At 39.3% G+C, this 12,613-nt stretch overlaps 1 protein-coding gene across 5 annotated transcripts in view; it reads right to left on the reverse strand.

Annotated features, from left to right (window-relative positions):
* Nucleotides 1–12,613, reverse strand: part of LOC111868679 (stathmin) — a 114,870-nt gene that overhangs the window by 64,591 nt on the left and 37,666 nt on the right. For all 5 annotated transcript variants that reach the window (XM_023859559.2, XM_023859557.1, XM_023859558.1 and 2 more), the window contains exon 2: nucleotides 7,465–7,532. In XM_023859559.2, the coding sequence (XP_023715327.1) occupies nucleotides 7,465–7,489 (25 nt within the window). In that variant the 5' untranslated portion in view covers nucleotides 7,490–7,532. The remainder of the gene's footprint in view (nucleotides 1–7,464; nucleotides 7,533–12,613) is intronic.

A 12,613-nucleotide genomic window follows, 5' to 3' on the forward strand; every position in this document is an offset into this window, starting at 1 on the left:
GACGACCAGGCTCCACAGCAGAGGCGAAAGTACACCCCCCTGTGGACATCCCTTAGACATGGACACCCCCAGGGTTTCTCCCCATAATGTAGCAGCTATGATTCTGCTTTCCAGCATAACACTGATCCATCTGCATATTGCGGGATCTATGCCATGCCTTACAGCAGCCTGTTTGATTACATCAAATGAGGGCCTATCAAAGGCTCTCTCTATATCAAGGAATGCTCCTAAGGCAATATCCTTGTGTTGAATTGCACTTTCTATGCGTGTTACCACATTGTGTAGTGCACTTTCGGTAGATTTACCTGTTTTGTAGGCATGTTGGTTTTGGTGTAGAGGACATGTCCTCAGTACCCCGTCCCTAATATGCCTATCCTCTAGTTTCTCCATCGTTTTCAAAAGGAAAGACGACGGTCTCATAGGGCGATAAGCCTTAGCCTCGGTATAATCAAGTTTCCCGGGCTTTGGAATAAACGTTACCTTAACCTACCTCCAGGCTGTGGAGATAAAACCATATGCCAAGCAGGCTCTATATATTTGACATAGGTGTGGAACTAAAAGTTCTGCCCTATGTTGCAAAAATGCTGGTACAATTCCATCCATTCCCGCTGATTTAAATGATCTAAAAGTGTTCAGTGCCCATCTTATNTCTAGTTTCTCCATCGTTTTCAAAAGGAAAGACGACGGTCTCATAGGGCGATAAGCCTTAGCCTCGGTATAATCAAGTTTCCCGGGCTTTGGAATAAACGTTACCTTAACCTACCTCCAGGCTGTGGAGATAAAACCATATGCCAAGCAGGCTCTATATATTTGACATAGGTGTGGAACTAAAAGTTCTGCCCTATGTTGCAAAAATGCTGGTACAATTCCATCCATTCCCGCTGATTTAAATGATCTAAAAGTGTTCAGTGCCCATCTTATTTTTGATTGATTAATTATGACTTTGGCCAGGTCCCAGTCTACCCTGTCCATCTTAAAAATAAACTATACTCACGAAATGAACCCTACGGTAAACGACTCAGCCCAATTCCAACGCAATGTAACACAAAATAATAAAATTAAAACGAAAATTTCGTTGCCACGGTTATTCCTAGGCAACGACCTGCTGTTTCGACAGTTCATTGCCACGGTTATTCCTAGGCAACGACCTGCTGTTTCAACAGTTCATTGCCACGGTTATTTCTAGGCAACGATCTGTTGGTATTCGATGGATGACGTATAACACGTTACAGTATATTAATANAAAAATAAACTATACTCACGAAATGAACCCTACGGTAAACGACTCAGCCCAATTCCAACGCAATGTAACACAAAATAATAAAATTAAAACGAAAATTTCGTTGCCACGGTTATTCCTAGGCAACGACCTGCTGTTTCGACAGTTCATTGCCACGGTTATTCCTAGGCAACGACCTGCTGTTTCAACAGTTCATTGCCACGGTTATTTCTAGGCAACGATCTGTTGGTATTCGATGGATGACGTATAACACGTTACAGTATATTAATACTGAATACAATTAATACTTTTACCTGTTTTTACCTGTCACAGGTGTGACATCTATATAATAGGTATATAAAAACATGCGCGTGTTCAAATGCAACGTTGTGTCAACATTTCAAAGCAATCGGTGAAGAACTTTCGGAGATTTAAGAACACGGACAAACGCACATTTACATTTTTATTTATACAGATAAACAATCAATAATAATAGTAAGAGAGATATCGAACCATGTAATGTGAGTCCCTTTTCACCATGGCATGGCGCGTCTTCAGGTTGCGGATGGAGGAGACGGCCTCAGATATGGAGGGTAGCCTCAAATATATTGAATAAGCAGTTGCGGACAGCGACAGGGGCTAACTAGTCCTCAACGAAAACAATAAGCTTGTTATGAAATATTTCAAGAAGCCTCGGACCTGGACGGATTCTTTGGATAAACGACCAAAGCGAATCGATCTGGATTAGGATTGGGACCAGTGGAGGGCTCTTATGAATATAGTAATGAACCTTCGGGTTCCATAAAATACAGGGAAAGAAGGGCTCGGCTCCATGGTTTGTGTGTGTGTGTATGTGTGTGTCTGTGAGCAGCCAGGTCCGAAAACCGTGTACGACTTTCCCACTTAGCAATAAGTTCCTTTTTCATTTCATTCGTAGAAATTACTATTTTTCTCTTATGCTTTTCACCTCTGGTAATTTTCTTTGGTGTCATTATGAATGGGTATTATTAAAGACAGTATACAAATAGCCCAAATAAACAACACACTTACAAAACAGACTGAAATTGCGAGATGCTCACTGAATTAGTCACGGGAGACCAAGCAAATGTGCGTGCGACCACATGATTCTTTGCTCGACTTTCGAGTTTCAAAACTGAACTTTCATTGAATTTTTGTTCGAGTTTCCAGTTGTTTGAAAATCAAACCGTTTGAAGTTCGAGGGTCCACTGTAATTGGTTGTTTTAAACCATAAATTTATAGCCTAAATTAGGCTTGGTACAATTTTTTTCTAAGGTCCTGCAACATATCTCAAATGTACTGCACGTCAATCTGTGGGAAACTAACGTTCGACTTAAAATAATGAAACATATGTTGCAATTTTCAGGAACGTCTTAAGAACCTAAGTCGGAAAAGGCCTCTGTACTAAAATAGCAGGGTCCCTCATGGGCCAATACATACTGCAGACTATGGCTTGGGCTGATGTCTGTGCATGTGTAACACCCCATAACATAATGAACAATAATGGATCACCGCAGGAACCTTCTTCCTCTCATTCTGTTGCGTACTCAGGCCAGAGAGAGAATGAACACGGCTGACGTGACTGTTACCTCTTCCTACAATGAACACCACTTCTCCATCAACACCAAACACAAATCAGAATGCAAAGGAGAACCTGTGGTCAAAACGAAATCCACAACACAAGCCAGGACTGAACAATTAGGGGGGAGGCACGCAGAGGGGTGGTAGCTTCTAGGCAGGGCTGTCTTTAGTCTGACTCTCAAAGGCAAGACACTCATGGGAAAGAAAACAGAAGCAACAATACAAGAACAATTGATGGGAGAGGTGGAAGACATTAACCTTTAAGAGCCAAGCAACTCCATATGGCGTCATGAAAATAAAGTCAAGGGGACGAATGACGCCATATGTCGTCGCGCAGTCTACGCGTGCGGCCAGCTTTTTAAAATCTAATTTTAAGTTATAAATTCTTTTTCTACTTACATGATTTTAGGTCACCAGCTTTATAAGTTGTCTCTGTTCCCACCTGCGTCGTCTAACGGAATGTTGGCTTCGTGTGGAAATCTTGGAAACATCCGGAAATCCAGAGTCCGACGTCGCACTTCATGCACTTTGTCTGGACGGTTCTTCGTTTCCCACGCGAAAAGCACACACGACACCTCAATTGCAAAGTAGAGGAAGTCGGCCAGTGATGTGGTTTGGCCTCCTATAATCGGTATATCTCTGATAAAACGGCAGGGGTTCGACCCCTGGGCCGTTGATGGCGAGGTGGACCCCTTCCAGCATGTTCCTGACAAGAGCGAGACGAAATTCTCTGTGTGACAACAGGATGTAACTGTTCAGATCCAGGAGATGGAAAAATAGTTTATTTGTCCATTTCCAGGTTCGACGACAGATGCTATAACTGTTTGCCAGTTTGCTCACAGCTCCACCTGAATAATTATTCACACTCCTCTTGCCATGCAGGTGTGGTGGTTCCCAGGTTTCCGACCAAGAGGATGGTTCTTCGCCGAAATCAATTTCTGATTCACTTTCCTCAACGCCACTCTCAGAACTGTCGGTACAACAATCTGATTCGGAGTTGTTTATGAGTTGAAATACGTCAGCGTCTTCCAAACGAGACAGCACAATGGTTGGTTCGCGCTTTTGACACTGCTTGGCTGTGCTAACCATGAAAGTACTTAAAATCTACTTCCAGCAGAGTGAGGACAGAGAGCTTGCTGTGTTGCGACAAGCGATAATAAACAATTGGGGTTCTTGTACACGAATAGATACTCACCCCACATCTCTGCATACCACGTGTATAATCTTTCGATACATGCAAGACTAAACATGGCGACATAAACCATCCGCTGTGTTGCAACATTTACATACAGCATTCTTACTTCCAAGAACTCTGAATTCATGTAGACAGACCGCAAATTTGGGAATTTTTTACTTGGAAGCAGTCTGCTTTAAAATTGTGGGTATTTAAATCAAATCCATCCCGCTGCCATTACTGGAATTTAAAGGGCCGTCACTTAAAGGTTAAGAAGAGAAGTAACTTCTAGCCTTAGGGATGGGGAGAAATTGCATTCATTCTTTCTCTCACTCCACTTTAATGTCCACCCTCAATGGCATGACATTCTCCAGAAAGAATGTACAGCAATACCTCGCATAGTCCAGGTAATCGGTTCCGCCAATATCCCGCACTGTTTGAAACCAGACTAATCGAGGAACTAAATACATACAAAAAATGATAATTGGTTCCAAAAAAATCTCAAGTTTTTCAATAAATAAAAAGTGATTAATAAATTCAAATGTCTTTATTAGGAATAATTATAAAAAATCCATGTTTTTCACAATTCATTTTTATTCTCTAAAAATTGCAATATTGATGTCTGCACATTTTTCTTCTTTGGCCTTTTCTCTTCTCTGTAGCAACGAACTGCACTGTTTACTGTTTGGCGAATTGTAAGGCTACGTTCAATATTGGGATCAACTTCCATAATATGCTCTGACAAGGTTTCAACAATTCCAATAATTTTTTATAGTTGTTCAGCTGTTAATTCTCGTGCAGGCACTTCAACACAGTCATCGTCTAAGTTTTCCTCCTGTTCTTCATAAGCCTGTTGTTCATCTGTGTTAATAAGTGTTTCATTATCTAGTTCATTAGTGTTCAATTTGATGCACTCAATTACATTGACAGAATCTAACTCATTGAAACCAAGTTGCTGTCCTATTTCCACTATGTTATTAGTGACTTCAGCAAAATTAGTTTCAAAACCAATGAAATTGTCCATGATATGTATGTGTTGGCCGTCTTCTAGTGCACAGTCTCACATGTCATTTCACTACGTGTTTTGGCATCATTTGATTACAACGCATGCAGCCAAAGAAGAAGGAAACATCACAAGACACAGTATACACAAAATATAGGAGCGACTCCCATAGTGGATGAGTGATGTAATGCGCGAGTTTGAAATGAGATGTACAGGATGATAAATCTTAACAAATCTTAATATATATAGATTTTATTATGGTACATGAGGAATATACATTTTAAATTATTTTATAAATGACACATGATGGCGAGCAGCGCAATAGTTTAACGTAGGTGACACACCTGAGGATGGCACAGTGATGCCGAAACATGTAGTGAAGTGACATGTGAGATTGTGTGCACTAGAAGATGGTCAACACACACATATCATGGAGGAGAATCAGTGCAACAGGATGCTAAAATACAATATTACCAATGAAATAATTTGCACAATGTGGTATGATATGTTTCCATACTGCCCTCATATTACTTGCCGTAAATTCATGCCATGCTTCGCCTATATTTTCGATAAAGTTTCTGACATTGTAGCTTTTCCAAAATTCTGTTAAAGTAGTGCTCTCACCACCTCCTCCAGCGATAGTGTCAGGGCTCAAGAACGAACGACCCGAACATACATAGAGAACGGGGAACACCAGAAAAAATTGAAATATGTATCGTATTGCATAACTCTAAACCCACATAAAAATAAACCGCACAATGAGACATGACTGTATAAAGGGAAAAACCTATCATTTATGTTTTAAAAATAATTTTGTGTACTAATTTTTTAGAATTTCTTTTTATTTTGCTCAATTAAAATTTAGTTTGTTTGGAAATTTTCAAACCGGACTATAGTGAATCCGGACTGATCGAAGCAGGACTATGCGAGGTATTGCTGTAACTCCAAAATCGCAAGTGCCATGTGAAGAATAGCCAAGGTACCAATTATATACCATCTATCCATCATATGCCAAACTTCCTCCAATATTTACTCCTAATACCGTTGTCATGAATGTAAGAGTCCGTGAATATGATACACATACAAAACCATACATGTGGGAAACTGTAGGGCAGTGTTTCCCAACCACTGGGCCCTTGGTTTATAGAAAAAAGAATTTACAGGGCCATGGTCTGACAAAGGTTGAGAACCACTGCCGCAGGGGAAGCAAAATGGCATACACACTAGACACTTCCAAACTGTGTATCTGGAACTCCGAACAAGAGAGAATATGTTAGGTAACCCTGAAATCACTGTCATTATTCTACTTATTAAAAGAACATAACTAATCAATGGCTTCTCTTCTTCCTTTGCTTTATGCTAGGATGTCTTGATATTCAGTTGCATTCAGTTCTTCTTGCATATTCATACCAAATCTGACGACTCAATAAAAATAATTCTTCTAAATTTTCCTCATTTTGCTTATGAACAAGGCATGTAAGCCACAGTTTTCATAAATTTCTTTTCTGACACCCAACCTGATTCCTAATTATCTCAACTTGAAGAGACTAATATACTGTGTAGATGTTTCAAAAACAAGTGAATGTGTATCTTAAAATTTGTATTGCTTCTTTGTTATTCAATGCAACTGTATTAAACCTTCACAGATGGTTCTTCACACTTGGGAAATTTGTTACACAATACAATGTCCCATATGATGCCCCCAAAGATTACAAACTCTATGCAAACAATGAATAAAACTGTTCAGAACCTTGGTCAGCATTTCTGTAAAAATGGCTTCAATCTCTGATTTGATGGCAGTTTTCTGGTTCAGAACTGCTTGCAGAATTTTCTGTAACACCTAACACACCATTCATGACACCTGGATTACCCTCCAGTACTGTTACACAATCCCTCACAAAAGAGTACTGTTTGTCTATTCCATCGTCTGTCAACAGATGGCTGTTGCATTTTGTGGGGAGACATCAAGTCATCACGACAAATTATCCAGGCATTCCTAGCTGAGACCTGATCTGATATAGTAAATGTCGTACACTTTCTCTTGGACTTATTGTTACTGCCTCCCATACTGCACAAAGGATTTCTTCCTACAAACATATCTTCAGAGTTTACGTCCCTTCGCACGTTTTACACACACTTTCTATTTCATCCCAGCATTTAACAACCTGGCAGATAGACTCTGTTGATGTCACATTCACAGAATCTCTACGATTCTGTCACTCAACAGCAACATAAGAATAAAAGGTTTTGACAACAAACGATTCCTGATCGATCATACACATCAGCACCTTGATATTCAGTTCAGCATCTCCAACTGCGACAAACCAACTTCCCAAATGTTCAGAACAATCTGTGAGCTTCACACAACTGTGTTCAATAACAAAGAAGTTGCACATATTTTAAAGCATGTGCTCAAAAACTGTATGTCATGAATAAAAATAATGGATTGTCCTCCGATGCTTGACCTACCTTCCTCACTCTTGATATCAGCCATGGTTGTGGTGTCTTGATTCAAAAATTCTTGTTGACACAAGTAGCTGGAGAGCAAAAGAAAACTGAATTAGAAGTGATAACACACAAAACGAAAATATGAACACAATATGAAGGGGAGAGCCACTACTGCCTCTGCTGGAGGAGAGTATCAGCATTCCAGTTCACCCTGAGTACACAACATTTATTTACCCATTTCCTGTTAATCACAACATATTTATATTTGCATCCCAGCCTAGCACCTTCAAAGAAACATTCCTCAACAGAATAAGGCCCTCAGGCAAAATTCCTCAACAGAATAAGACCCTCAGGCAAAATATATTTAGAGGTCTCAATTCCTCAGAGATCCACGGAGTGCATGTCAATTCATGACATACAGCCACCATTGGGCAGCATACATAGATTCATCTCTTCAAGTTATTCCCTGCTGATACTGAACCCAAAGAAGATGCATCACCATACCTTGAACCTCACCCAGGGATAGTTTAAGCCGGTTCACACTCTCACAACCTATTTATAAGACATATTTTAATATACATTATACCCCCATTTGCACCCTTCTTTTTCATGTAGCTGCTTCCCATGAAGTTTAAAGCCCATATTTCATGTATGTGTATATTACTTGCTTCCCTCCCATCTGTCTTGATTTAAATGCCATAAAAATCCTACTTCAGGAGCTGCAAACTATACTATGTGTTAAGAAGAAAGCAGTCTTCTGGGATGTGGTGCCGTGTACAAGTTGTGTTAACCGACGTTTCGGAGGAACGCATCACCTCCATCTTCAGGGTAGAAGGAAAGAAGAAATCCGCGATCAAACCTGGCTTGAGCAGGTGCAACAGACATGCACTTGCACAAGCTGGTTCCCTCGCGGATTTCTTCGTCTTCAACCCTGAAGATGGAGGCGATACCTTCCTCCGAAACGTCGGTTAACCCAACTTCTACGTGGCGCCACATCCCAGCAGGTTGCTTTTTTCATATTCACTGCCATGAAAACCACAAATCTTATATACTACGTATTAAATTTAACAAATAACCATCCAAATGACATGACACAAATGAATATGTAAATTGAAACATATTCTTGTGAGAGATGAGCTTTAAACACAAAAATGATACATAAATGCTTACCAGGCAAACGAAAAAATTAATATTATAGTTAATTTTACCGACCACACAACACATTTTTATTATTGTCACACTACATGTTTCGACCTCAAGAGGTCATCCTCAGGTGTATGAACACAGTTGCACAATCACATGCAATCACATTAGTTTTTTCACTTATTTCGATCCTGTATCCTGTTCAGGTCCACGCTCAATAATATATGTCAAGTTCTTCTTATAAAGTACAAGTTNACTGAACTATATATATATATATTTTTTTTAAATTTTAAATTTTAACTTTTAACATTTGTAATAGTATTTTTAACTTGTATTTTATAAGAAGAAACTTGACATATATTATTGAGCATGGACCTGAACAGGATACAGGATCGAAATAAGTGGAAAAATGAATGTGATCGTGTGATTGTGCAACTGTGTTCGTACACCTGAGGATGACCTCTTGAGGTCGAAACATGTAGTGTGGCAATAATAAAAACGTGTTGTGTGGTCGGTAAAATTAACTCTAAGATTGATTAAATACACAACAGGATGCAAGAAACAATTAAAACGAAAAAATTGCTCATCAACTATTTTCTTTATGGCATAATAACAGCCTGGTTTTACTTTCATAAGTCAAACCTTGAGTATTCAATAGAGATAATAACGTTGCTTCTTCAGGTCTTCTGTATTGTCACGTGTATTAGTGGTGTGACCATTAGACGGGGGTTTGGATTGGATTTGTTGCATTTATACACTCAACTCGTAACTGCATGTAATACAGCTCTACCCCTGATGTACACACTTTACAGTTCACTGTCACACGCGCACGCACGCACGCACACACACACACATAGGTAAACATGTTCCAACAAACCCGCTTCCAAAAACAGAAGGGCGTCCATTGCTAGGTAACAGACCAATAAACACAATCACATCAATGAATGTACAACAATAGGGCATCCATTGCTAGGCAATGCATGGGTGGACACACATTAACATTATACCATGTTTTTAACATTATGCATCTTGTTGTGCATGTAAATTCTAGAGTTTTCATACTGTCACACAACAAAACGTGGGTTGTTGATTAGCGAATAATAAATGATTGAATCAAATTGAATAAGTAAATCAGTTTATTATAGTAAACACACTATGTTTCAGACAGGCCATCAGACTGACTGCGTATAAATAAAACACTATGACATTACTGCTGAAGAGTATACTGTCTTTATGTGAAATGTTTTTCATGCTGGGGGTGAATATATCAAGAGCACACTAAAAAGGTATAAAACTGTAAAATGTATATATAACGGTAAAATTGTCCCTGTGTTTAATTAGTTAAGCACTATGCCATGAAGACATAAGAGGGAGTGAAGGTACAGCTCCACTTTTCTTCACCCTGACACTAAATTGAGTGGTCAGCTTCATGCACACCCCCCCATTTCCTTTACCCCCACAAGAAGAGCCTCTGGTACCCAGAGTATAGGAGGTTGGGTGGCCCCATAATCAGTCTGGACACTGTGGAGAAAAGAAAAATCTTGCACTTCTGGGAATCGAACCTGGGCTCTCCAGGCCATAGCCTGTCACTATATCAACTAAGCTATCGCGACTCCTAAATGTATATATACCGTGTCAAGAGTGCAGGCTGATAAGACATTGTTTTTACAGTCGACAACTTCCTGCGAAAGCGTTGCATCACTTGCCGAGAAAAATGCTGCCACACAGCCGGAACTAATAGCACACACTGTTTACTCCTTTTGTTAATTATTAATCAAATATAGTAATTACTATTATACTCCCCATCATAGAAGATGTTCAAAATGTCTGCCCTCTGCTGTGAGACATGTCTGAATTCTTTTAAACAGATTTTGGGAAACTTGTTGCAATTTACGTTGCTGAATGTTGTCAACTGCTTCATGAATATTCTGTTTTTGAGCCTTGAAGTCATGTGGATTGTTGACATACACAACACTTTTGTGTTTTCCCCACAAACAAAAAACACAGTCATTTAGACTTGGTTATCTAGGGGACTACAACACTTGCTAATAATTCTATCCTCCCCATTTATTTATCCAAACACACCGCGTAATGCTCAGATAGTTTCGATAGCTGTGTGTGGAGTAGTGCTATCTTGCATAAAATAACCGAATCTTTCTTCTGCAGGTGCCAAATTAATGAAAAATGGATTGAATATTTCATTCATGTATCGTTGAGTATCAAGAGTTCCTTCATAAAATATCGATCCAATGATAACAGTTTGGGCTAATGGCACACCATACGCATATCTTTTGGTCATAAAGGGGAAGTTAAATTAGGGCATGAGGATTTTCATTACTGCAATACCTGTTGCTTTTCGAGTTAGAGTTAACATCCCGAGAGTTTGATTTGTTTCATTCTGGTCCATCACACTAACAATTACAAAGATAAAACAACTCTGTCCAGTGCGACTAGTCAGAGGGAACATCGATACTTATTTGGAAACTATTATCACAAATAGGTGTTCTGAGAGCCAAATTACATACATACACAATATACACAAAATCCAGTTTTTTCACAATCACAGCAGCTTTCCTGGTTAAAGTATTTGAAACTTTGTTGTTTAAGTTAAGTCAAGAAAGATGATAGGAGAAGTGACATGAGCCTACTTGGTTTATAAATTTTAACTTAAACAACAAAGTTTAAAAACTTTAACCAGGAAAACTGCTGTGATTGTGAAAAATTTGGATTTTTTGTATATTGTGTATTCCAAGCATTGTGTGTATATGTAATTTGGTACTCAGAACACCTATTTGTGACAGTAGTTTCCAAATAAGTATCGACGTTCCCTCTGAAAATGATCCGTAAGGATTGAAACATGTAAGGGTGCTGAGTTTTCAAGTGGTAAAACTTAAATAGTCATCCTGAGAGATTGAAATTAGCTTCATCTGTGAAAAATGTCGGCTTATGATTCGTAAGTCCTTCATGCCCATGACTGATAATTACAAAACCTCAATTTTTTTCATAATCCACAGGTTTAATTTCAGGAACAACAGTAATTTTACACGGACAAATAGACAACAGTTTAGTTGCTTTCAATGCACTGCCTACAGAAACCGCACTCTGTTGTACTGATCGCCACAAAGGTTTTTGGGGGGAATTTTCTAATTGATGACCAAAATCAACCGTTTCCTCAGTTAAAACATGATTTCTTTTCAACAGCTTTCTGTCAATTAAAATACTGTGGGTTCAAACTTTCTTCATTAAATTGGAAACTGTATCTCTAAATGGACATGTTTCAGGAAATTTCCAGCAAAATGTTCTCCTGCATGATTTGTATGAGTTCTTTTACACATAACCCGTGACCCAAGATGTTGGCTGGTCGACTGAATTACGTTGGCCGAGCGGTAGCGTAATAATTCAGTGATGATGATTGTCAGTTGGCTGCCTGAGCGTGTATTCCAACCACAAAGAGCAATTACTCACTACAGATTACAGAGGATTTATTGAGACTGTGTGTATATTACATACAAGCGCTGGCGGATGTAAGCCTGGCCAGCCTTCTCATAGCTCCAACACAGACAAAATGCCCCCTTCAACTTCCCTCTTCTTCTTAAAACCTCCCTAAAAACTAAACTTGCAGCCCAATATCTCCAGACATGAACCCTCACGCAGATCAGATTACACCAGCTGGTGTTGAAGGATAGGTCCCAGACGAAACACTCCAGGACCCCACTAATTTATGGAATGGCAAGGGTAGATATAACATTTTTTCTTTGAGGAAGCAGGTCAACCTCTTCGCGTGCTGTTCCTAAAATTAAAAGGGGTTGCAAACCTCGCAACACCTCCCCCTTAAGATGGAAACATTTGCAAAAACAGGTGCTAATGTTTCCCAACACAAATATAGGTTATATATACTACAGATTACAGAAACATAAATCTACCATCTACGTTTATAAGTCTTACGCACCCGAGTGGGTGCTTACCATTGGTACTGGATCCAATTCTGTCATCTCAAGGCTTGTTGCAGCTGGGAGCGATCGCAGGC

This window comes from Cryptotermes secundus, unplaced genomic scaffold (genome assembly GCF_002891405.2).
Source record: "Cryptotermes secundus unplaced genomic scaffold, Csec_1.0 scaffold857, whole genome shotgun sequence".
Classification (NCBI taxonomy): domain Eukaryota; kingdom Metazoa; phylum Arthropoda; class Insecta; order Blattodea; family Kalotermitidae; genus Cryptotermes; species Cryptotermes secundus.